This window comes from Saccopteryx leptura, chromosome 1, assembly GCF_036850995.1.
Source record: "Saccopteryx leptura isolate mSacLep1 chromosome 1, mSacLep1_pri_phased_curated, whole genome shotgun sequence".
NCBI lineage: Eukaryota > Metazoa > Chordata > Mammalia > Chiroptera > Emballonuridae > Saccopteryx > Saccopteryx leptura.
Window position 1 is genome coordinate 244663528 of NC_089503.1, and position 25455 is coordinate 244688982.

Genomic DNA, 25455 nt, shown 5'->3' on the forward strand with positions numbered 1-25455 from the left:
CTCAGTCACAAGCATCTGACCCTTAGGCAGGGCATGCCAGGCCACAGACAGCAAGGTTTTCAGATGTGAAGTCCAGCTTTCACATTTATGTGCAGCAAACACAAAAAGGAAAGCAGTTAAGGGATATCCAACCTAGTTTGTACCACTGATTTATTGAAAGGAAACATCTGGGTTGTGCTGCTTGCTTTCCGACACGCTCTGAGCATCATGGCTTGGCCCGGCTGGGTGGGCTCTCGGGGAATTGCCCCTCAACGCCTTCAGGGAGGGCTGTCAGGTTAGCCTGGAGGATTGTCCCTCACAGTCAAGATTGGGAGGCAAGGCTGTTTCAAGAACCTTTCTCTGACCCCCATGGGAACCATGCAGGCTGCCAAAGGGCAGCTATCCTGTCTGAGAAGCTCAGGGTGGCAACAGTGAGTCCAGAGGCACAGCAGTATCCAGGAGCCATGACCCAGAGAGGCAGCCCCCTGCAGGTAGGGCCCAAGAACGACCAGCACTTCTGGAAGCCTGTCCCTTTAAAGAGCAAATGTGAGGGTTCATTAGACAGGGGAGACATCCTCTAGTCATGACCCCAGGTCACCCAGTGACCTAGGGGAGTGGACATGCCTGGGAAGGGAGGGGGGCTGCCTTCCCCCACAGCCTGGTCCCAGTAAGGCAGAGGCTGAGTCTGTAGGTGCTCCACACACAGGCAGGGTTCAGGCAGGGCCTGGAAAGACAGGGAGGGCCAGGCCACCCTAGACTTTTCCAGGGAGACAAAAGTTCTCCCAGCACAGTCTACATCCGGCCTGGAACAGGTCCCAAGGACTCCTGGACTGTCTCTCCCCTCTGTGGTCACTACCAAGCACATGCTGTGGCTTGGGGTCCACCTACACCCGCTCTATACGTGCTCCATTTCCTGGTCTTGTTCAGGCTCCTCTTCCTCATCCTCCTCATCCTCCACCTCCTCTTCAGTGCCTGGCTTGTCTAGTGGCACCTCACCATCCCGGGCCAACTCCTCCACGTGGGCCAGCATGTCAGCCATCAGTGCCTCCTCCAGCCGCTTGCGGACCTGCTGCACCAGCTCCTCCTGCTTCCTGGGGACACACGGAGTGCTGGCAAGACATGTCCCTGACTTTGGAAGTCCAGGGTACAAGGCCAGGAGAGTGGGACATGCAGACATATGTGGGCCAGTGATTTTGGGGACCTGAGGGTCCTCTAGCCCTGACCTGTGGCTCACACTCTTTTCTCAAGTAAGCAGCTCTGACAGCCTTCCTGATAGTGCACTCAAATTCTGGGGGGACTGAGCCATGAGGGCTCAAAGTGCTCTGACACCTGTCTACTGACTTCTCCACTCTCTTGCCACCACCTGGCAGGCACTACCCCAAATCAGTTCCAGTCTGCCTGGCTCTTCTGGTCTAACATACATATGTGAGCTCTTTTTCTATCACTTGAGTGGAGTTTGCAAAGAGAAAAAAAGACCTTTGAGTGTCCAGTCCACCATCTAGCTAGAGAGTCACTCATCCTGTGGATGACAAGGTTTGCAGACAGAGAACTCTAGATGGGGAATGGCTTTGTCTTTCGGCTTGATACCGTGGCAAAGAGAGTGGCGACAGACTGGTCTGCTTGCCTATCTGCCTCCCCTTGCTGTGGTTTGTAAGATCCTCCCTGTCTTGAGTTTTGCATCTTCACTGTAATGTGAATCCAACATTTGTGTCTGTCACCGGGTCTAGTAAATGTTGGCCCAGTCCTTGTCCTGTGGGTGGGAAGCCCTTTCTCTCCTTCCTACTGTGTCTTCTCAGCACTGCTGACTACTCATCCCCTCTCCAAACAGGACCAAATCTAACTGCCTCACTTTATGCTCCGAGTTTTTCATTGTGACTTCTATTTGTAGTTTTGCTTAGCTTTAAAAATCCTTAGTTTTTTTCAGAGTTGTGTTCTTCGCTTATACTTTCAATTCCCTCTTTTGCCATTTCCCTTGGGCACACTCTCTGACAATGGGGAATTGGGGGTGGTGTCTTAGTTCTGTGTCCTCCCTTGTATCGGGCACAGGGGCTTCTTGCTCATACTGATGAAGCTTTTGAATCCAATTGCCAAGACAGGAGACCCATATAACCACAACCCGACCCTATATACCACTCATGCCATGCCTGCTCTAGTTTCCAGTCCCTTCTGTGTTCCTAATTTCTTTTGATCTCAGCTGTGCACTGACATTTTGAAGTTTAAAGGATGCATGTTTATCCTTTCAGTACTTGTAGAGGATTCCTGCCTGGTGCCAGTTCAAACCACCTCTTTACCGGGCTTTTCCAGAAGGTTCCATCAAATGGATGTTTCCTGCCCCACATCTACCTGTACCTGGGCACCACCAACTCAGGCCCAACACTTAAGCCCCAGGATGTGTCCATTTCACCTCTCACCCAGTACTTCCTATTCCTGTCGTGTCCCCACTTCTTGCCATTCTCTAGAGCCTCCTCCTCTGTGCCACAGAGTGTACTCCACCCCTCAGCAGGACCCTCAAAGGCCTCAGACCCAAGAGTTCAAAGACACACTGGCCATGAGTGACAGAGAGGGCCGGGTGGGAGGGCAACTACCTGATGTCCTCGTCAGTCACCATGAAGGCCTTGCAGAGGGGCTGGGCTGTGTTGAGCCATACCCCGGGGTTCTTCTCCACAGCAGCTGAGAGCTGCCCAGTGATGGGCATGGTGCTGGTGTGCAGAGCGCTGGCAATGGCTGAGAGCAAGGTCTCATCTGTGCAGCCAGGTCCCACACCTGCAAGGGTGCAGGAAGAGCACTCACCACCAGGCACTGACCTTTGTCCCTCAGCCTTGGATGCTGCTCCCAACCCCCCCTTATGGGCAGGCAGTTCTCACATGAGAAAAGGAGCTCTACGTGCTCAGGGATGGGTAGTTGGGTTCATGGTGCAGAAGCAAAATTGCAGCCCAAGTCTTTCCAGGACTCCCCTGCTGGCTCAGCCTCCCTACCCACTTCACCCCAAGCTGTGTTCTGCTCCGAGCAGCTATCTCTTGGACCAGGAACCAGGTGCCTGCCCCTCTGGTCAAAGGCTTGGAGGGGTCCTTCCTTATTCCTGCAGGCCTGGCCACCCTCTTAACATCCCCCTGCCCGTCCTGGGGACTGGGGTTACCTTGCAGGCCCTTGGGGAGATCCATGGTCTTCACAAGCTCCTCCGCAATATCAAAGGCATTCAGGCCACTCAGCTTCTTCTCCCAGAAGAGCTACCACCGGACAGACAGACATGAGGCCGATGGGATAGCAAGGCACCCCCACGCACAGGTGAACTACACCAGTCCAGATGATGGCTGAAGCCCATCCACATGTAGTATGGTGGTCTCAGCGTGACCTCTGACCTCCACCCTGGCTGGGGCTGCTGGAACCCAGCTTGGGAAATGAGGGTGCCATGGCCTCAGTGTTCCTGCCCTAGACCCAGTGGGGTCCACACCCAGGCACGTCCTCCTAGGGCAGAGAAACGCCAACTCTGGCTTTTAGCTCGATGAAGACCCAGAATGTCAGATGTGCTGTCAATAATTACAGATTATGGTTCCCAGAGGACTGTCCTGCACACCTTCACTATACAGTGTGTGGGCGTTTGTAAATACATATGAACACATGGGTAATTCTTAGTTTTGAAAAGGTTATTAAAGCCATATATGTATGATATTATTTAAAACAACCCTCTACAAAACTTAACCACATATTCAGGAAAACAGTGGCCAGAAAACACTGTTAAATGCCACAGCATCTGTCTGTGTGGTGAGCAGGGCCAGGATGGGGCTCAGCTCCCCACAGAACCAAGTTCTGGGGTGACTGTTCCTGACCTGCACCTGGGCTAAGAGACCCATAGTTGTAGGCTCTGAAGAATGCACCAAGCTTCTTCTCCAAGGAAATACCAAATAGCAGATGTTGCCAGTGCTGTGGAAGGGCCCAGAGGCCCCAAGGATCCTGAAATGGGAGGCCACCAGGAATCTGGGGCTGAAGTCAAGGCTGGGGTCAGGATTAAGGTCGGTGCTGAGGCCACACCAAACTGGGCCACCTGTCCAAGGACATGAAGATCAAGTCCCTGGAGAAGCTGTATCTCATCTCTTCACCCTGCCCATCAAAAAATCTGAGATCATTGACTTTTTCCTGGGGGCATTTCTCAAGGATGAGGTTTTTTATGTTTTTTTGTGTGTGTTTATTTTTTTTTAAGAGAGGCATGGAACCTGACCTGTGGTGGCGCAGTGGATAAAGCATCGACCTGGAAATGCTGGGGTCGCCAGTTCGAAACCCTGGGCTTGCCTGGTCAAGGCACATATGGGAGTTGATGCTTCCAGCTCCTCCCCCCCTTCTGTCTCTCTCTTCTCTGTCTCTCTCTCTCCCTCTCTCTCTCCTCTCTAAAATGAATAAATAAAAAAAAATCTGGCTTCAAAAAAAAAAAAGAAAAAGAGGCATGGAGAGAGACAGACAGAAACACTGAGCTGCTCCTGTATGTGCCCTGACTGGGGGTTGAACCAGCAACGTCTGTGCTTCAGGACGATGCTCCAACTAACTGAACTATCTGGTCAGAGCTTAATTTCTTTTATTTATTCATTGATTTATAGAGACAGAGAGAGGAAGGGAGAGACTGGGAGGGGAAAGTGAAGCATTAGTTTGTTGTTCCACTCAGTCGTGCATTCTTTGGTTACTTCCCATGTGTGCCCTGACTGGGGATTGAACTTGCAACCTTGTCATTTTGGGATGAAACCCTTAACCAACTGAGTTAGCTGGCCAGAGCCCTCAAAGATAAGGTTTTAAAAATTATGTCCATGCAAAAGCACATACACACTGGCCAGAGGACCCAGTTCAAGACATTTGTTGTCACTGGGTACTACAATGGATAAGTGCTCCAAGGAACTAGCCACTGCCATCTTGAGGTTATCATCCTGGCCAAGCTCTCTATTATCCCTGTGCAGTGAGGCTAGTGGGAGAACAAGACTGGCAAGCTTCACCTGTCCCTAGCCAGGTGACTGGACACTGTGACTCTGTGCTGGTGTACCTCATCCCCACCCCCAGGGGCACTGGCATTGTCTCAGCTCCTGTGCCCAAGAAGCTGCTGCTGATGGCCAGTATTGACAACTGGTATACCTTGGCCAGGTGTTACAATGCCACCCTGGGCAACTTTGCCAAGGTCACCTTTGATGCCATCTCTAAGACCTATAGCTGTCTCTCCCCCGACCTATGGAAAGAGACTGTGTTCACCAAGTCTATCCGGAATTCACTGACCATCTTGTAAAGACCCACACCAGAGTGTCTGTGCGGAGGACACAGGCTCCAGCTGTGGCCACCACATAATTTTATATAAGAAAAATAAATTGAATTAAGCCTGTTTAAAAAAAGAAATAGAGCCTGACCAGGTGGTGGCACAGTAGTGTCGGACTGGGATACAGAGGGCCCAGGTTTAAAATCCTGAGGTCGCCAGCTTGAGCGAGGGCTCATCAGGCTTGAACACGGGGTCGCTGGCTTGAGTGTGGGATCAGAGACATGACCCCATGGTCACTGGCTTGCGCCCAAAGGTCGCTGGCTTGAGCAAGGGGTCACTCACTCTGCTGTAGCCCCCTGGTCAAAGCACATATGAGAAAGCAATCAATGAACAACTAAGCAGCTGTAATGAAGAACTGATGTTTCTCATCTCTCCCTTCCTGTCTGTCTGTCCCTCTCTGTCTGTCTCTCTGTCACAAAACAAAACAAAAGGAGAGAGAGAAAGGGAGAGGGAGAGGGAGAGGGAGAGGGAGAGGGAGAGAGAGAGAGAGAGAGAGAGAGAGAGAGAGAGGACTTACCATGGAGAGAACTGAGGGTTCAGACTGGGCCTGACTTGGCCCAGGTGTGTGCTCACCTGCCGGGGCTGTTCCACAGCCTTCTGGGGGTCACTCTTCACCTTGTTGCTGGGGTGGTTGGTGATCTTGGTCACTGGCTGCTTGAAAATGGATGCTGTCTGCCTGACAGGGAGGGCTGTATTCAGGTCAGGTTTGCCCTGTGGAGACAGGCACACTGGCACCCAGACTCGCAGGACCTGACTCCCTGTTCCCCAGTCACTAACATACCCTGTGGCACTCAGAGACTGAGAGGCCACACTGCACCCTGCCCATTTGCTGCCTTCAGTGGGGTTCTGGACACACACCGGCCCCATCATGGCCTCCTGTGCCTCTTTGTCTGTGAAGCTTTGGCCTGGGGCTGCCCCAGGCTGTCCTGTGGCCCGGGCATGGACAATTTTTAAAGTTAAAGTTTTTCTGTACATGCATCCATCAGAGACTGAGAGACACACAGCATCACTGGGTGATCATGTGGATTACCAGCTGTTAACGATGCTGTGCTGGGAGGGAAAGTGTGACAGGCATCAGAGGCAGCTGGGGACCTCTCAAGGGACAGAATGACAAATGGTATCTTGTTTCTGTTTTGATGTGGCCTTCAAAATTCCTCAGCAACTCGTTACAACTTCAACATCAGTAAATTTGATTATAGTATCAGCTCCCCTCCACTATAGTGGGTCTGAAATGGTGACCCCCAACTCCAAGTGTGACTGGATGGAGTGGGGCAGGGCAGCTCACCTTGACCTGGTTGGAGGAATCATACCGCACCCGCTGCCGGCTCTTGTTCATCTTGCTCATCAGCATCTTGCCTGTCCGGAAGTCGAAGGCCCCCAGGTCCATGGAGCCGCCCAGGTAACGTGCCAGCTGCGGCTTGCTGCGGAATTTCTTCCCGCTTGGGCTGCGGACAGAGAGGAGTCAGTGGCTGTGGGACGCACTGGACCACCCTGCACCCTCAACACCAGGCCCATAGTAGATGCCAAGGTCTAGAGCAGGGATGAATGCCTGGACCTACAGAGGGATGGGGCCTCTAGTTCGAGGAGCCTGGCTACCACTTCCAGAACATTCCAGAAACAGAAGTAGGCCATGTTCTTGAGAACAGATCCAATAATAGCAGATATCTGAAGGACAAGACCTAACAGCAATCTCCTTCTGGAGGTTACAACATTGGGACTGGGGTCTCCTAGGGAGCAGGGTGGTAAAATCTCATGCTAAGATTTGAGGCCAGAACCCCAAACAACTGCTCAGGTGTGACCTGTCAGGAGCCAGGGGGACCTGGCTATGAAGATCTGCAACCTGCTCAGCTCCTAGGACACGAACCCACCGCAGAGGCACTGTGCAGTGCAGTCAACATATCCTTGCTGGAAATGACCAGCACAGAACCCAGCATGCAGTAACAGTACTGTGATAAACTCATGCAGCCACTTTGGAAACAGTCCGGCAGCTCTTCAAAGGATCAAACAGCAATTCTACCACCCCCTCCGGAACGGTACTTCCTTGAGAAATGAAAACATACATCCATGCAAAAACTTACACCCAAATATTCACAGCAGCAGGATTCACAATATGCATATGTGGAAACAACCCGGATATCTACCAGCTAACAAACAGATAAACACAACATGACCCATCTACACAATGGAACATTCCTCAGCCACGAAAAGGAGAGCACTGATGCTTGCTACAACGTGGTGCCTAAATGAGAGAAGCCAGACACAAAAGGCCACAGAGTGTATGATTTCATTTATATGAAATGTCCAGAATAAACAAATTCACAAGTAAAGAAAGTGGATTTATGGGTACCAGGGGCTGGGGAGGAGGATGGAGGGATAACTGCTGATGAGCATGGGGAAACCTCTGGGATAAGTCCCTAATTTGAGAAAGCATGCTTGCCACCTCCTGTCCTGCTCCAGATGTCCTGGTACACAGCAGATGAAGGACAATCGATGGCTGGGTGGGACCTGTTACAGCCAAAAGGAAACCCACTTCTGCAGTGCCATGTAGCTAATACCACACTCAGTTAAGGCAGCCTTGCTGGGACCTCTTACTAGGCAAGGTCATTGCAGGAACTTACGCCTTTCCCTTGACTCAACCATGTCCACTAGGACACGGTGCCCCAATAGAGTGAGCAACAGCCTCATATTCTGAGACCACAAGGGCTCTTCTGGAAGATGTACCTTTCTATTATGCTCTGTGCTGGCTGATGTGAACACCCAGCCCACGTGCCCAGGGCAGCAGAAAGGCAAAGGGAAGGGACCCTCACAAAACACCAACATTTCCTTGCCTCCAGGCACCCCACCTGTTGCTGTTCTTTTTATTTTTTAAGATCTTATTTTTAGAGAGAGAGAGAGAGAAAAGAGGAAGGAGCAGAAACGATCAACTCCCATATGTGCCTTGACCAGGCAAGCCCAGGGTTTTGAACTGGTGACCTCAGCGTTCCAAGTTGACATTTTATCCATTGCACCACCATAAGTCAGGCTTGCTGTTCTTCTTTTTTTTTTTTTTTGGGTATTTTTCTGAAGCTGGAAACGGGGAGAGACAGTCAGACAGACTCCCGCATGCGCCCGACCGGGATCCACCCAGCACGCCCACCAGGGGCGAAGCTCTGCCCACCAGGGGGCGATGCTCTGCCCCTCCGGGGCATCGCTCTGTTGGGACCAGAGCCACTCCAGCGCCTGGGGCAGAGGCCAAGAAGCCATCCCCAACGCCCGGGCCATCTTTGCTCCAATGGAGGCTCGGCTGCGGGAGGGGAAGAGACAGAGAGGAAGGAGAGGGGGAGGGGTGGAGAAGCAGATGGGCTCTTCTCCTGTGTGCCCTGGCCGGGAATCGAACCCAGGACTTCTGCATGCCAGGCCGACGCTCTACCACTGAGCCAACCAGCCAGGGCCTGTTCTCTTTAAAAATAAACGAGGGCCCTGGCTGGGTGTCTCAGTGAAAAGTGTCATCTTGGCGCACGGAATTCGTGGGTTTGATCCCCGTTCAGGACACTTACAAAAAGCAATCGATGAGTACACAGCTAAATGGAATGAGTTGATGCTTCTATCAGTGGAAAAGTTAGAAAATGAATGAGAATTGAAAAGAAAACACAATGCAGATTAGCGGTTGCTTAGGCTGGGGGACAAGGACATAGGGCAGTGATAGTTGGAAGAGTCTGGGATTCTTTTGGGGGCTGTCTTAAAATTGACTGTGGTGATGGCTGTGTATATCTGTGTATATGCCAAAACAACTCAATTGTACACTTCAAATGGGTGAGTTGTATAGTATATGCACTATATCTCAATAAAGTGTTAAGAAAAAGTGCCAGGGGTTCAGGGAGGGAATGGGTAGTGGCACTAATGGACACAGGGCTTCGTTTTGGGGTGATGAGCATGTTTTAGAACTACAGTGGTGATGGCTGCACAATGTTGTGAAATGTACTAAAAACTGCCATATTGTAAGCTTTTAAAGGGTGAATTGTGTGGAGTGTGTAACTGTTATCTCAATTTTGTGTGTGTGTGTGTGACAGAGACAGAGAGAGGGACAGACAGGAAGGGAGAGTGATGAGAAGTATCAATTCTTTGTTGCTGCATCTTAGTTGTTCATTGCTTTCTCATATGCGCCTTGACCGGGAAGGCTACAGCAGACGGAGTGACTCCTTGCTCAAGCCAGCAACCTTGGGCTCAAGCTGGTGAGCCTTGGTCTAACCAGATGAGCCCGTGTTCAAGCTGGTGACCTCGGGATTTGAAACCTGGGTCCTCCGAGTCCCAGTCCGACGCTCTATCCACTGCACCACTGCCTGGTCAGGCTGTTATCTCAATTAAAAAAATTTTTTTTTATTGATTTTAGTGAGAGAGGAAGGGAGATAGAGTGAAAGATAGGAACATCGATCTGTTCCCGTAAGTGCCCTGACTGGGGATCAAACCGGCAAACTGTGCTTTAGGAGAATGCTCTAACCAATTGAGCTACCTGACCAGGGCAATTATCTCAAATTTTTTTTTCTTTTTTTGTATTTTTCTGAAGCTGGAAATGGGGAGAGACAGTCAGACAGACTCCCGCATGCGCCTGACCGGGATCTACCCGGCAGGCTGCGACACTCTGCCCACCAGGGGGCGATGCTCTGCCCCTCCGGGGCGTCGCTCTGCTGCGACAGAGCCACTCTAGCGCCTGGGGCAGAGGCCAAGGAGCCATCCCCAGCGCCCCGGCCATCTTTGCTCCAATGGAGCCTCGGCTGCGGGAGGGGAAGAGAGAGACAGAGAGGAAGGGGGGGGTGGAGAAGCAAATGGGCGCTTCTCCTATGTGCCCTGGCCGGGAATCGAACCCGGGTCCCCTGCACGCCAGGCCGACGCTCTACCGCTGAGCCAACCAGCCAGGGCCAATTATCTCAATTTTTAAAACAAGTTTTGCGGATCTATACTGACAGATGACACCCCTGATATTTATTTAGTGAATGAGAAAACAAATGAGCACCATGGATCTTCTCTGGAGGCAGGCCTACTAGGGAGCACAGCTGGTTGTGCAGTAGGGATGAGAGCCAGTGCCCAGCGTGGAGCCTGGGGGCCCACAGAGATGCAAGATAACAGACACTTGCCTCGGACCTTGTCTTTCCCCACAGCTCTGCTTCTCATCAGTAGACAGGGTTGCTGTTGTACTTTTCCTAAGTTTATTTCTACCTTTTTTTTTTTTTTTTTTTTTTTTACAGAGACAGAGTCAGAAAGAGAGATAGATAGGGACAGACAGACAGAAACGGAGAGAGATGAGAAGCATCAATCATCAGTTTTTCTTTGCGACACCTTAGTTGTTCATTGATTGCTTTCTCATATGTGCCTTGATCGCGGGCCTTCAGCAGACCGAGTAACCCCTTGCTTGAGCCAGCAACCTTGGGTCCAAGCTGGTAAGCTTTGCTCAAACCAGATGAACCCACGCTCAAGCTGGCAACCTCGGGGTCTCAAACCTGGGTCCTCCGCATCCCAGTCCAACGCTCTATCCACTGTGCCACCACCTGGTCAGGCAGTTTATCTCTACTTTTAAAATGAAATCTTTTGGGAAAAATCATCTCTATGCTACACACCCTGAAGTTCGTTAGGGTACCAACTTTCTCCAAATCCTCAATTTCCTGCTTGGATGGAAAATGTCAAGCAGTGAGACTTATTTCACAAAGAAAACATGCAGCTGAATGACCTTCCCACCAGGAAAGAAAAGTATATCCACAGAATCAGCTAGAATAGACATTTTGGTCATAAGGGTGTGGCTATTAATATGGCAACAGAAGATAATTCTTTGAGATATTGAGACCTTCTATAACACTTCCATTGAGGAGATGCCACTCAAAGTTGCTGACCTCATCTGAAAAGGCCTGGCCTGCTACCTCACCCCAGCCAGGGTTCAGTCTTGGGGAGGTTGAAGAAGAGCAAGAGTGGGAAGGGAAAGGAGTTATGAGATGGACATCTTGTCATTTTTTTTCTCTGAATGTCACTTTTTGTGGCAAAGGAAAAAAACCCACGCACAGTTGAGACCAGATGCTCAAACTATCCCCTCTCCAAGTCCCAGCAGATTCTGAGTGAAGCTCAGGAAAACCAAGATGGAGGGGCAGGTAAGTGAGCCCTAGGGGACGATCTCTAAGGTCATTCCACCTCTCTTGCAGTGCAATTATTCAAAGAACACACTTGCTCCCTCCCAAGAATTCAAGGCCTGCATATACCTAGGGGCAGGACTAGAACCCAGAGCCAGGTCTGTTTGACTCCTCAGCCCCCAATGCATTAAGAGAATTCAGAAAAATCTATCCATGCTCCTGCCCAGTCACGTGGCTCAGAAGGGGGCTCCGAGTGGTGATGGGGCCAGGAACCCATATTCCAGGAAAACATCACAGCTTCACATCACATGCCCCTACACCTCCCACCACTGGGAGAAAGCAGGACACCTGATGAGTGGTGGGTCACTCAGGCCAGAGACCTGAGAATGGAGCTGGACCCTGCACCTTCTCCTCTCCCATCTCAGGCCCTCACCTTTTCAGTGTAGCCGTGGGAAACCTGATGTCACATCTGTACAGACCCAAGCTTGGGGCTGAGACCTCAGAGTGGGGTCCCATTCAGCTGAGGCCCTGACAGGCTCCTAGGCAGGTGGCGACAAGAAGGTGCTCCAGCTACTCTGGCCTTGATTCAGCTCCTGAACTGCACACTGCTCCTCAGGGAACTCAGCACAGGATCCTGCAGTTCCCACTGCATGGACTGCTCATCCCAGCTATACTGTTAGGGCTCAGTTCAGTGTCACCACCTCAGAGAGGCTCTCCCTGATCTGCCCCAGCCTCAGTCAAGCACCCCTACTACCAGCCCTAACAGATCCCTGTACTTCTCAATATATGTCACCACCAGAAACCTAGGAGTAACAGGGTGCGGGCTGGTGCCTCAGCTGTCACCCAGGAGGGGATAGCTGGGGTCTTACTCAGCTGAATGGCCAGGACCTAGCAGTGCCAGACACCCAGCAGATGCTGCAGAGATGTTTGTTAAAGTAACAAAAGATTGAAGGCAGTGAGACCTGCCTCAGCTCTTGGGTCCAAAAGCTAGCACACAAGCATCTTTGGAATTAAATGAGGCATGCCGTTACTAATTTGAGGCCTCCCCACTGACCTAGGCCAGAACTAAAAGGATTTATGTTTTCTAAAGATTCTGTGAGGTAGTAATGTCAAGGTAGATGGTAGTGAACAGGAATGCACGTGTCCCTAAGAAACACCATTTGCAGTGCCACTATATAAACGAGTAAGTTAACGGCTCCAGCCAATTCCTGTACACATTTGGAGGCCAACAGTTTCACTCCCTATTGCTGCCCTGCACTCTGGAAACCAGAACTTGAGCTTGTCCTGGACCAGTCACTATCCCTTCCTTCCCTGCTCACTTCCCTCCTTCTCCCAAAACGAGCCTAGGAAAGACCTAGGGAAGGGGTAGAAGTGGCCGAGTACTGGAGAATGGACCATTGGTTCTTACTGCTTCTCCTTGGCCTCACCCAGACAGTTTCTGGGCCCACAACCCGGCAGCTCACACACCCCACCCCACCCCTGCAGCTGCTGGCACTGAACACGAGGCAGGTGGCCTGCCGCTTTCAACCAGGAATCTGAAGCAAAGGGGAGGGAACTGTCAATGCTGGCTCAAAAACAAAAGCATCCTCTACCAGTCAGGGAAAAAAAAAGGGAGAAGGCAAACAGCAGGTGGCCCACGGTCTGGGTCTGGGCTGTGAGCCTCCCACTAATTCTTTGTTCCACTGAGAAGGTTCGGGTCAATTTGGCCACATCTCCTATGCCAAGCGCAGCCCAACACCTCTTTCCAATTTGGGGAGAGGGAACTCTGAAAGACTCAGATCACCAATAACGTCAACACAAGAGGCTGGACTCTGTGTGAGCGGGGTTCACAAAGTCTCATGTTCCGCATCACTGGAGAACAAGACCTGAGGGGATGGCACTCTCGGAACATGACCAAAGATGGGGAAGGGCGGCCCTTCAAAAACACGCAGCTCTGGAGCCCGGCCACCCTGGGAAGGGCCCAGGAACCTGAATTCCTACATACGCCTTTCGGGCCCATCAGTGAAAACCTAGCCCAGCCCCTACCCCTGCCTGCCTCCCAGCGGCGTCTGACCTGCGCTGGGCGCCCCTCGGCCCGCCAGCAGGTTTGCCACTGCCGCCAAAGAAAAGGCCGCTGCTACAACGCCCGGGGCCGATCCGCGGGCCATGCGGCCGCGCTGGGAACGCACGAGCACTGCGCCGAGGATTGGGACGAGGGGGGGGGGGGGGGCGTGCGCGGGCACGCACGCGCATGGACCCGGGCCTCCGCCGCGAGCCGGTACGCAGGCACGTACGACGCACGCGCGAGGCCCAGGCCTCAGCCCGGGTCGGGGTGCCCAAGCCGCCGCAGAGACCGCTGGGAGGCGCTCGTTGGGGCCCTGCCCGGCCGGCACGTTCATTCACCTATAGTAAAAGACATCCCTGTGGCCGGCCGACAGCCCCGACCTTCTGGGCACTTCTTCCCTCTCCCAGCCCTGCGGGAGCGCCGGGCACTCCCACCTCTTCCGCTCCATCGCGCCCGGCTCCTCGGCCCGCCGCTGCCGCCGCCGCCCGGACCCCCGGCCTCCGCCGCCGCCTCAGCTGCCTCCGCTGCTGCCGCCACTTAACCGTGGCTGTTCCGGCCCGCAGGCCCCCACCCTCCAGCCCCAGCCGGGCGCGCGCCGGCTTTGCCGCCCTTTCAGCCCCCTCCCCGCGCTCGCCAGCCCCCGCTCGGGGGGCCCGCTCCGCCCACCCACCCGCGCGCGCGGGCCCGCGTGCTGCGCAAGCGCTGTGCAGGCCCCGCCCCGTGGCGACAGCGCCAATCAGCACGCGGACAGGGAGCCGAGAGTAGGGCTGCACGAGGCTTGGACGCTCCGCGCATGCGTCTTATAGTCTTATTGCTGCCTGTCCGGGGTGGGGGTTGTCTTTTTCCTTCGCCTATTACCACGTCCCTGCCTGAATTCGGTGATGCTTGTCCAGTACCAGACTTCTGTCCCAGTGCCTTCCCTACTCCCCCATCCCTAATCCCGGGTTTACAGCGTCCAGAGTCTTCACTGGCGTCCACAGTGGGGCCATTGCCATGACCACCCCCCAACATACCCGTCCCATCCTACGCTTTTCTGACACCTTCTCACACACCTTAGTCCAGCCACCATCTGTCGCCATAGGGGTCCAGGACCTTCCTATGGAACCACTCGCCCTCCTTTGGTCCTCCTCCCGTTATAACCCTTCCCAGCCAGAGGGTCCAGGTGGCGCAGCCCACTCAGTCCCTCTCCTATCTTCACTGTTCCCCCAGGGCAGGTGTTTAAGACTGCTGTATGAGTGGATAGCTGTGGTCAGCGCTGGGAGCAGGCTGTCTTGACGGCTCATCCTAGCGTCCGTTCTCTCTGGGTGAGTGGGGAGGATGCGGGTGGGAAGGCCCCAGGCTGCATCCTAGGAGGCTGAGGGGTGGTCCACACACTTACTTCTTCCCAGCAGGTGTTTTTCCCAGCTCTGGGTTCCGTGATTCGTGCCCATATTGCAGGCAGGTTCTGGGCCAGGAATCCCAAGCCCACAGCAGGCAGCTGTCATTTGTTTCATCTTCTGGTGAGTGTGACTTCTAAAGATTTCTTATGTCCCTTCCCCTCCTGAGTTCCCAAGGGGCATCTGTACAGAGAGCAGCAGCCTCTGGTGAGCAGGTCAAAGTAGCCTGGCACCCTGAATGGATGGTCATCGGATTACAAAGCTGGTTTGAAGCCTTAGGTTCCTATCTACAGAGTTCGGGCCCAAACCCAGGACTCCAGGACTCTGGCCTTAACTGGCTGGTAACTGCTAGGTGTGTTTTCCAGCATAGAGGACTTTTTTCTTTTCTTTTTTTAAATTTATTTTATTTTATTCATTTTTAGAGAGGGAGAGAGAGAGAGGAGAGAGAGACAGAGAGAGAGAAGGGGGGAGGAGCAGGAAGCATCAACTCCCATATGTGCCTTGACCAGGCAAACCCAGGGTTTCGAACGGGCGACCTCAGAGAGGACTTTTTTCTTTTTCTTTTCTTTTTTTTTTTTTTCAATTCAGTCGTCTTTGTAGGGGCTGTCAAAAATTTCCAGTGTGGACTATTTCAAGTCATCACAGTGGGGTATTGTGAAAAGTTTTCAATTAGCAATAATCACCCCTCGGATAAACTTCATTCACTGCAATGCATTGTGCAGAGCTGTAACACTTTATTTCTTAATTTAAGAAACATAATTACAGAGACAAACGCATTAATTGTAATCAGTGAAGCCATGTGAACGTGTATAAAGGAAAAAGTATTAGCCCTGCCCATGTCAGGGGTCCCCAGGATTAGCCCCCCCCCCAGCCTGCTTTCAGTTTTTTGGGTATATACAGAAGTGGAATTCCCAAAGTGAATTTTTGTGTGTGTGTGTGACAGAGAGAGACAGAGGGATAGGGACAAACAGGAAGGGAGAGAGATGAGAAGCATCAATTCTTCATTGCAGCACCTTGGTAGTTCACTGATTGCTTTCTCATATGTACCTTGACTGGGGGGCTACAGCAGAGCAAGTGACCCCTTGCGCAAGCCAGCAACCTCTGGGCTTAAGCCAGTGACCATGGGGTCATATCTGATCCTGTGCTCAAGCTGGTGAGTCCACACTCAAGCTGGATGAGCCTGAGCTCAAGTGGCGACCTTGGGGTTTTGAACGTGGGTCCTCTACATCCCACCCAGTTTGATGCTCTATCCACTGTACCACTGCCCGGTCAGGCGCCAAAGTGAAATTTCTGAGTCAGGCGGAAACTCTATGTTGAATTCTTTAAGAAACCACCATTCTGTTTTCCACAGCCATTGCCCCATTTCACATTTCCATTAATAATTCACGAGAGTTCCAATTTCTCCAGCGTTTGTTGTTTTCTGGGTTTTATGGTTTGTTTGTTTGTTTTTTGTATTTTTCTGAAGTTGGAAACGGGTAGGCAATCAGACAGACTCTTGCATGCGCCCCACCGCGATGCACCTGGCATGCCCACCAGGGGGCAATGCTCTGCCCCTCTGGGGCGTTGCTCTGTTGCAAACAGAGCCATTCTAGCACCTGAGGCAGAGGCCATAGAGGCATCCTCAGCGCCGGGGCCAACTTTGCTCCAATGGAGCCTTGGCTGCGGGAGGGGAAGAGAGAGACAGAGAGGAAGGAGAGGGGGAGGGGTGGAGAAGCAGATGGGTGCTTCTCCTGTGTGCCCTGGCCGGGAATCGAACCCAGGACTCCTGCATACCAGGCCGACGCTCTACCAGGTTTTATGTTTTTGATAGTAACCATCCTGATGGGTGTGTGATGTTGGGTCACAGTTGTTTGACTTGAAGAACCACTGTCAATGCTTGACCAGTGGTAGTGCAGTGGGTAAAAGCATCAACATGGAATACTGAGGTTGCAGGTTTAAAACCCTGTGCTTGCCCAGGCAAGGCATATACAAGAAGTAATGATGCTTCCTGCTCCTTCCCCACTGCCTTTCTCTCTCTCTCTCTCTTTCTCTCAAATCAATAAATAAAATCTGAGAAAAAGAACCACACTCAAATATACACCCTATGTTTTGACAGTGGATAGAGCATTAACCTGGGACAGAGGTCATGGGCTTGAGTGTGGGATTATCAACATAATCCTGTGGTCACTTGCTTGAACCCATGGCTTGAGCACAAAGTTGCTGGCTTGAGCAAGAGGTCACTGGCTCAACTTGAGTTCCCTTCCTCCCCTGTCGAGACATGTATGAGAAGCAATCAATGAACAACTAAAGTGATGCACTGTGAGTTGATGCTTTTCGCCTCTTGCTAAAAAACCCCCAAAACTATACACACATTCTCACTTTCTCTCTCTCTCATACATATACGCCCTACATGCCCCCAGTTTCTCCTCACTTGCTTTTCAGGGAATCTGGCCAAGATGGACCCCTGGGATCATATCCCAAGCAGCTGGTCCAGAGGCCATGTGCTGACACAGTAACCTGACTGGGAAGGTGGACATGACCCCAGGAAGGAGGGATGGGGGCTACCCACTCTCTCCCCTTGGACTGGGCCTGCCTTGCACTTACTCCTTTGAAATAACCCCCCTTTCCCAGGTTGGCTGGCTGGCTCTGTCTCCAAGCAAACACCCTCTCCTGCCCATCTCCACAAGAGAAAAAACAAATTAAACTGCAAGATGCCACGTGAGGAACCTTTAAATGAGTTTCTATGGCAAGGTCTTCCCTTCAGCACTGCCTACACTGGGGCCCAGTCATTATTTTTGTGGGGGACATCCTGGATACTGTGGGGTGCTGAGAAGTATCCCTGCCCCACCCCACCTGCTCAATGCCCGGAGCATCTCCAGTTGTGACAACCACACATTCCAAGACACTGCCAAGTTCTTTGCAAGCTAATATGAGACTATGCAGGCATTCTTCTGGGGCCCAAATTTAGGAGGACCCTGAAATACTTTGGTCATCAAAATGAATGGTATAAAGCAACATTTTAATAATTCCTTGTAAATAAAATGTCAAGAAAATTTTAATACTGTATCGCCTGACCAGGCGGTGGTGCAGTGAATAGAGCGTCGGACTGGGATGCCGAGGACCCAGGTTCGAGACCCCGAGGTCGCCAGCTTGAACACGGGCTCATCTGGTTTGAGCAAAGCAAAGCTCACCAGCTTGGACCCAAGGTCGCTGGCTCAAGCAAGGGATTACTTGGTCTGCTGTAGCCCCCCGGTCAAGGTACATATGAGAAAGCAATCAATGAACAACTAAGGTGTCACAATGAAAAACTGATGATTGATGCTTCTCATCTCTCTCCATCCTGTCTGTCCCTATCTATCCCTCTTTCTGACTCTCTCTGTCTCTGTAAAAAAATAATAATAATAATAATACTGTATCAATAAAGCCTGAGGTGGCACAATGGATACAGAGTCGACCTGGGATGCTCAGGACCCAGGTTCAAAACCTCGAGATCGTGGGCTTGAGCGTGGGATCATAGACTCCATCATTGCTGGCTTGAAGCCCAAGGTTGCTAGCTTGAGCAAGGAGTCACTGGCTCAGCTGGAGCCCACCCAGTCAAGGCACATATGAGAAAACAATCAATGAACAACTAAGTCCCACAACTATGAGTTGATGCTTCTTATCTCTCTCCCTTCCTCTTACTAAAAAGAAAAAAAGTGTGTACACACACACACACACAGATACTCTGGTACCTTGAGATGTGAATTTAATTCGTTCTGTATCCGAGCTCGTAAGTCAGTCGACTTTTATATCAAACTGCCAATACTGGACCTGTGTGCCAACGCACCAACTAGCAGCAGCTTCCCGAATCACGACTCGTATCTCAATGTCACTAGGCTCTCGAACAAAAATACGGACCGAGTCGCAGCTCATATCTTAAAAAAGGATGTTGATCTGTTCGTATCTCAAGGTACCACTGTGTGTGTGTGTGTGTATCAATAAAAATACCAGGTTTAACATGCAGGAAGCCAAGAAAACCAACAATGCCAGATACTGAATTTATATCATGCTGTCCTTTGAACACCCAGCAGGAATAAACTGGATGCAGATATCATGCAGTGTAACGAAATGTCAAAATTAAAATTAAAAAAAATATTTTCCCTTTTTCAAGTGAGAGGAGGGGAGATAGACTCCCCATGCCCCAACCAGGATCCACCTGGGAACCCCCATCTGGAGCTGATGCTCTGCCCATCTGGGGCCATGCTCGCAACCAAGCTAGCTCCTGAGGCAGGAAGCTCCACGAAGCCATCCTCAGCACCCCTCCATGATGTTTGAGCCAACTGAACCATGGCTATGGGAGGGGAAGAAAAAGGGGAGGGGGAGAGGAAGGGGTGGAGAAGTAGATGGTTGTTTCTCTTATGTGCCCTGACCTGGAATTGAACCCAGGACATCCACACGCCCGGCCAATGCTCTACCACTGAGACAACTGGCCAGGGCCTTCAAATTTTTAAGTAAATACAGGATTGAATGAACAGTGCTGTGTTAAGTCATTTAAAAACAAATCTTTTTTTTTTTTTAATTTTAGCAAGAGAAGGGAAACAGGAACACCAATCTGCTCCTGCAAGTGCCCTGACCTGGGACTGAACTGGCAACCTTAGCTTCAGGACAATGCTCCAACCAAGCTATCCAGTCAGGGCTCAAGCTATTTTGGAGAACAAGACAAAATGAGACATGCTTCCTTTATGTTTTTAATGTCATTATTATAATTTTTTTTTTGGACAGAGAGTCAGAGAGAGGGACAGAGACAGACAGGAAGAGAGATGAAAAGCATCAATTCTTCATTGCAGCACCTTAGTTGTTCAGTGATTGCTTTTTCATATGTGCCTTGATGTGGGGGGGGGGCTACAGCAGAGTGAGTGACCCCTTGCTCATGCCAGTGACCTTTAGGCTCAGGCCAGCAACCCTGTGCTCAAGCTGATGAGCCCTTGCTCAAGGTGGCGACCTCGGGGTTTTGCAGCTGGGTCCTCCATGTCCCAGTCCAATGGTGTACCCACTATGCCACCACCTGGTCAGGCCTTAATGTCATTCTTTGAAAATTTTATTTGTTGTCCCTGGCAGGTTGGCTCAGTGGTAGAGTGTCGGCCTGGCGTGTGGAAGTCTCAGGTTTGATACCAGGCCAGGGCACACAGGAGAAGCGCCCATCTACATGATTTTTAATTTATTTATTCATTTTTAGAGAGGAGAGGGAGAGAGAGAGAGAGAGAGAGAGAGAGAGAGAGGAGAGACAGAGAGAGAGAAGGGGGGGAGGAGCTGGAAGCATCAACTCCCATATGTGCCTTGACCAGGCAAGCCCAGGGTTTCGAACCGGTGACCTCAGCATTTCCAGGTCGACACTTTACCCACTGCGCCACCACAGGTCAGGCCTAATTTTTTTTTTTTTATTTGTTCATTTTTTTTAGAGAGGAGAGGGAGAGACAGAGAGAGAGAGAGAGAGAGAGAGGAGAGACAGAGAGAGAGAAGGGGGGAGGAGCTGGAAGCATCAACTCCCATATGTGCCTTGACCAGGCAAGCCCAGGGTTTCGAACCGGCAACCTCAGCATTTCCAGGTTGACGCTTTATCCACTGCGCCACCACAGGTCAGGCGAGAAGCGCCCATCTACTTCTCCACCCTTCCCCCTCTCCTTTGTCTCTCTCTTCCCCTCCTGCAGCCAAAGCTCCTTTGGAGCAAAGTTGGCAGCAGGCGCTGAGGATGGCTCCATGGCCTCTGCCTCAGGTGCTAGAATGGCTCTGGTTGCAATGGAGCAAGCCTTAGCTGGGCAGAGCATCGCCCCCTAGTGGGCTTGCTGGGTGGATCCTGGTTGGGCGCACGCAAGAGTCTGTCTCTCTGCCTCCCTGCTTCTCACTTCAGAAAAATACAAAAAAAGAAAAAAGGTTTATTATTTTTATTTTAATAAAAGAGGAAGGGAAAGAGAGGGAGAGACAGGAACCTCTCTGTTCCTATATGTGCCCAGACCAGGGATCAAACTGGCAACCTCTGTGCTTTGGAATGACGCTCCAACAAACTGAGCTACCTGGCTAGGGCTTTAATGTCTTTTTTTTTTGGTTTTGTTTTTTGAATTTTTCCGAAGTGAGAAGCGGGGGGTGGGGGGAGGCAGACAGACAGACTCCCACATGCGCCCCACCAGGATCCACCCGGCATACCCACCAGGGAGCGATGCTTGGCCCCTCTGGCACGTTGCTCCGTTGGGGTTGCTCTGCTGGGATTGGAGCCATTTTAGCACCTGAGGTGGAGGCCATGGAGCCGTCCTCAGCGCCTGGGCCAACTTTGCTCCAGTGAAGCCTTGGCTGCAGGAGGGGAAGAGAAAGGGGAGGGCAACTTCTACATTTTGGGACGGTGCTTTAACCAACTGAGCCAGCCAGCCAGGGCCCTACCTCTAGATTTCTCTTAAAATTAAGTTTCTTGCCATGGCTGGATTGCTCAGTTGGTTACAGCATTATCCCAATACACAGAGGTTGTTGGTTCAATCCCTGGTCAGGGCACATACAGAAAGAAATGGATGTTTCTGTCTCCTTTCCTCTGTCTCTAAAAATCAATAGATGAAAAAAATTTAAATTAAATTTCTTGGGGTAACGTTAACAGTATATGAATTTCATGTGTACAACTTTAAAATATGGCAGCTATGTACTCCATTGTGTGCTCACCACCTGAAGTTTAGTCTCTTGTTATCTTGTTTTACCTTTTACTTCTTTGACTCCTCCTCCCAACCCAGTCGCCTCTGGTAACACTAAACTGTTGTCTGTGTCTCTGAGTTTTTTGTTTGTTTTGTATTTTTCTGAAGTGAGAAGCGGGGAGGCAGAGACAGACTCCCACATGCGCCCCACCAGGATCCACCCGGCATGCCCACCAGGGGGCAATGCTGTTAAAACTGGAGTCATTCCAGTGCCTGAGGCGGAGGCTATGGGGCCATTCTCAGCGCCAGGGCCAACTTTACTCCAGTGGAGCCTTGACTGTGGGAGGGGAAAAGAGAGAAAGGAGAGGGGGAAGGGGGAAGAAGTAGATGGGCACGTCTCCTGTGTGCCCTGGCCTAGAATCGGACCTGGGACTTTCACATGCCGGGCCAACGCTCTTCCACAGATACAACTGGCCAGGGCCTGTCTCTGAGTTTGTTTTGTTTTGTTTTGTATCCCACACGAGTGAAATTATATGGTTCTTGTCATTTTCCATCTGACTGATTTCACTTAGCATGACACTATCAAGATCCATCCATGTTGTTGCAAATGGCAATATTTCATCTTTTTATGACTGAGTAGTATTCCATTGTACAATATATATGAACCACATCTTCTTAATCCAGTCTTTCATCAAGGGACACACAGATTGTTTCAATGCCTTGGCCACAGTGAACATAGAGGTATATATACAATATCCTTACAAATAAGTGTTTTTAAATTTTTTGGGATACCCAGAAGGGATTATTGGGTCATATGATAGCTCCATTCTTAATTTTTCTTTTAATGAAAAAGTTGAATGTTTTATTAAACTTTTTCTTCCTGCAACACTACTGCTTCACTGTATAAAAATAGCACCAGCAAAGTTTTGGAGCTGAAAGGACCTGGGGGTCACCTGAAACACCAGGTTACCAAGGTTACTAAGGTTACCAAGGCTCTAGCATCACCACATCCAGGCAAGGCAGGTTTCAGAGCAAGATTTAATGTATTCACACATGAAAGTTATTTAAAGAAACAGAAAGTTCTAAGTCATGGTGTGGATCTCCCTGGATCCATGCTGAGGGCTGGGGCTTTTCCAGATGCAGCAGGTGCTGAGATGGAAGTTGTGGGCACCACCAGTCACCTGGAGGGGGAACAAGGCAGGGTAAAAAGAAGGCTCCCAGGTCCTCTTCTTGTGCGAAAAGAGAAATTTGGCAGTGAGAAGGAACACACAGGCTGCAGCCAGGTTCTAAAACCAGATCTAGCTGCATGGCCAGGGCCTCAAGTCCTCATCTGTGATATGGGGTAAAGCCATGCACACTGTGGACTGTCATGTGCAAAGTGGGCTCATAACACTGGCAACATGGGCAGAATGGTGATGGTCACACTGGGGACTAATGGACAAGCATGAGGACTTATTACTGTTCACATCAGCCCATTCAGGGAGGCTAGTGGCTGTGAGGCAACCTCTATTGTCCCAAAAGTGGACATGCCTCTGTTCTGCCCATGGCCGGGTAGAGTGAGATGGCAGGCAGGGTGCACATGGTCAGTCTCCAGGATGGAGCACTAAAGAGCATTGCCCCCTCCCTCATCCCACAGACTGAGACTACCAGCTAACACCTCTGTACCAATGGGCAGGAGGTTTCTGGAGAGTCTACCCCAGAGCTCTGCTCACAGGCAAGATTCTCCAGGATGAGCAGTCCAGGTGAACCTGGACGCAAAGGAAACCGTCTTGTGGAAGCTCAGTGCTCTGCCATGCAGGAATCAAGGAGTTCACCTGCTGACAGCTGCTAAACTTACCAGAGGGGTATGAGGGTCAGTTTAATTAGTTGTCCTGCTTAAACTTGCCATTGATGTAGGGCACCCAGTCCAGAATTAGCTTCCAGTCGGTGGCCCACACTAGCCCCACGGTGCCCACGACGCCCCACATGCCTGCTGTGGGGATCCTGTGAGAGGACAGTGGAGGTTAGGCCCAGATGGGGGCTCATCTTCCTGATAGCATATGTGGGTACCTTGCTCATCCCCAAATACCACAATGTTGCACCCACTATGCACTGGCCACTGCCCAGTGTGTGTGTGTGCATCTGTTGATTCTGTAGTGGAATGGGGGAAAGCACAGGCAGAAGACCCTCGAGTGACTTCACTCCTACCTGCTTTCATATTGAAATTTGCCTATGGTTTTATTTGAGAAGTTTGATACTAAAAAAAACAACAAACAACCCAAGCTTGTAACCACTATAGCAATAGCTACTGTGTGCATGCAGACACCGTATGTACAGTTTACAGAGGCTGGTTAACCCCTGCAACAGTCTAGAACTGAAGGAGACATGAGTATCAGGTCTCCGTTTTACAGATGAGACCAGGCAGAGAAGTTGAGTCACTTATGCCATAGATCTCATTTGTTTATTTTCTTCTGTCCATTTACTAGAACATCAGCCACAGTTTCCATTTATCACTGTGTCTCTGGCATCCAACAGTACTAGGTGCTAGCATATAGTGGGTGCTGAGTTAGGTGCTTACTAACTGAAAGCCTGGTTGAGGTTATCGCTGCTCTGACTAAGCCCAGATGAGACTATAAACTGAGCTCAGGGAAGTCCAAGTCAACAGGTGGAGGGGCTGCATGGGCGCTGATGATTCTCACTTGATGCACCAGGTACAGCCTTCACCGTCCTGAGCCCATGTTGCCCCAGCTGACAATCACCACCATCAGTGTCCACCTGAAAGCCCCTACTAGAATCACTGTCCACAGACAGCTCCTACACCTCTCTCCCTGCCTGAGCTCAGGAAAACGACTGCCAAGTATAGGCCCATCTTAGCGCCTCACGCTGTCACCCCAGTCCCATCCACCCCCAACACAGAAGCAGGGAGAGGTGCAGCCGTAGGCTTCACGATCCCTTAAAAAAGTCAAAAGAAAAGCCAGGAACGTACAGGATCAGTTTTCAGGCCCGAAGAACTGAGCCGAGGGTGCTGGGCGGGGAAAAGGTCACCGTCGTGACCCTCAGTAGAGGTGGGGAACTAAAGCTCTGAGCGGTTCCTCGGGGTCGAACGCCCGCCACGTACGGGTGCCCAGGCCATACGTCTCTGCCTCTCTGCGCTTTAGTTTCCCCATATGTAGCCCAGCACGATTCGGGGTCTATGGGAGGTGGTGCGCGCACTAATGGGGGCTGCGACCTCACCAGTTCTTGGCCAGTTCGAGGTAGCGCGGGCCCAGGAACTTGCTCAGCATAGCGTTGCAATCCGCTGCTCAGGGTGACCCCGGTTCCGCCTGGCGCACTGCGTAGCTGCACAGCGAGGCCCCACCCTGGGTCGACAGGTCACATGACTTCCGGAACACACCGGCTGCTGCGTGCGCAGACCCGAAATACATTTTTGGGATGTGGGGATGACGTTTCGACGTGGGCTAGAGTGGGCGGGCTTATGAGCACGTGACCCAGGACCTTCCAGTTCAGTCTCGGTACCTGTTGTTACACTGCGTCTTAGGTGCTCAGCCTTTGGTAACTGAGGCAGCCCACGATATTCGGCTGGTGGCTTCGTGTTTTTACTACGTGTCAGAACTTCATTTACAGTTAACGAAACTGAGGCCAAGGGAGGAGACGACTTGCCCAGGGTCGCCCAGAGGGGCAGGGTGCGATGTGAATCCACTTCGAGAGGAGTCAGGCTGTCACTGACCCTCTGTTCCCAAAACTGTGCTCCTCAAGATTACCTGATGAACAGTTTCTGCACGTTTCCATTTGCGAGCGCGGTGCTTACCTCTCCTGGCGGCGGAGGGCAGCAGGACCTGGGAGACGAGGACACCCAAGTCCCCTGATTGATGATGCGCTGCCTGTACAGGCCCTACCCCTCCAGGCTGCCCGCAAACCAGGCTCGTTCGGTCCCAGCGTCTAAGGCAGCACGCCTGGAGGTAAGCCCCGTACGCCGTGGGTGTGCTGCCCAGCCCTGCCGTGGCCTCCTGCAATCTGTTCCCAGCGCCCTCCACCCTCTGCCCACAGGGGCTGCAGGTTCCGACCTGCC

General features: G+C 51.4%; 2 protein-coding genes, 1 long non-coding RNA gene, 2 other non-coding genes and 1 pseudogene across 6 annotated transcripts; 2 read left to right on the forward strand and 4 right to left on the reverse strand.

Annotated features, from left to right (window-relative positions):
• Positions 1-133: 133 nt before the first annotated feature.
• Positions 134-14040, reverse strand: MBD3 (methyl-CpG binding domain protein 3). Of its 2 annotated transcripts, none has more exons than XM_066342810.1 (6): positions 13741-14040; positions 6552-6711; positions 5840-5977; positions 3116-3206; positions 2565-2742; positions 134-1070 (listed from the first exon to the last, which is right to left on the reverse strand). In XM_066342810.1, exons 1-6 carry the CDS (start codon positions 13848-13850, stop codon positions 875-877), a joined length of 873 nt encoding a protein of 290 aa, XP_066198907.1. In that variant the 5' UTR covers positions 13851-14040; the 3' UTR covers positions 134-874. The 2 variants fall into 2 exon arrangements, with proteins under 2 accessions (XP_066198907.1, XP_066198918.1); XM_066342821.1 differs by having other exon boundaries at positions 13837-14036.
• Positions 4013-5718, forward strand: LOC136389189 (small ribosomal subunit protein uS5-like; annotated as a pseudogene).
• Positions 14041-14803: 763 nt separating the features above from the next.
• Positions 14804-17469, forward strand: LOC136376654 (uncharacterized). The gene is made up of 3 exons (XR_010746215.1): positions 14804-14901; positions 17200-17286; positions 17389-17469. It is a non-coding gene; the product is annotated as an uncharacterized lncRNA (long non-coding RNA).
• LOC136390150 (U4 spliceosomal RNA) lies at positions 15370-15504 on the reverse strand. The gene has a single exon (XR_010748600.1). It is a non-coding gene; the product is annotated as a U4 spliceosomal RNA (small nuclear RNA).
• A 1255-nt stretch (positions 17470-18724) lies between the features above and the next one.
• Positions 18725-18859, reverse strand: LOC136389824 (small nucleolar RNA SNORA8). Its single transcript, XR_010748389.1, has one exon. It is a non-coding gene; the product is annotated as a small nucleolar RNA SNORA8 (small nucleolar RNA).
• Positions 18860-22427: 3568 nt separating this feature from the next.
• Positions 22428-24753, reverse strand: UQCR11 (ubiquinol-cytochrome c reductase, complex III subunit XI). Its single transcript, XM_066342852.1, has 3 exons — positions 24621-24753; positions 23245-23390; positions 22428-22588 (listed from the first exon to the last, which is right to left on the reverse strand). The coding sequence occupies exons 1-2, from the start codon at positions 24668-24670 to the stop codon at positions 23270-23272; spliced, it is 171 nt and encodes a 56-aa protein (XP_066198949.1). The 5' UTR covers positions 24671-24753; the 3' UTR covers positions 22428-22588; positions 23245-23269.
• Between the last annotated feature and the right edge of the window lie 702 nt (positions 24754-25455).

Coding starts and splice junctions, on each gene's coding strand:
- UQCR11 (XM_066342852.1), bottom strand. CDS start 24,670: ATGCTGAGCAAGTTCCTGGGCCCGCGCTACCTCGAACTGGCCAAGAAC. Junction 23,391..24,620: donor CTCGAACTGGCCAAGAACTG/GTGAGGTCGCAG, acceptor GTCCTCTCACAG/GATCCCCACAGCAGGCATGT.
- MBD3 (XM_066342810.1), bottom strand. CDS start 13,850: ATGGAGCGGAAGAGGTGGGAGTGCCCGGCGCTCCCGCAGGGCTGGGAG. Junction 5,978..6,551: donor ATTCCTCCAACCAGGTCAAG/GTGAGCTGCCCT, acceptor CTGTCTCCACAG/GGCAAACCTGACCTGAATAC. Junction 1,071..2,564: donor GTGACTGACGAGGACATCAG/GTAGTTGCCCTC, acceptor GTGTGTCCCCAG/GAAGCAGGAGGAGCTGGTGC.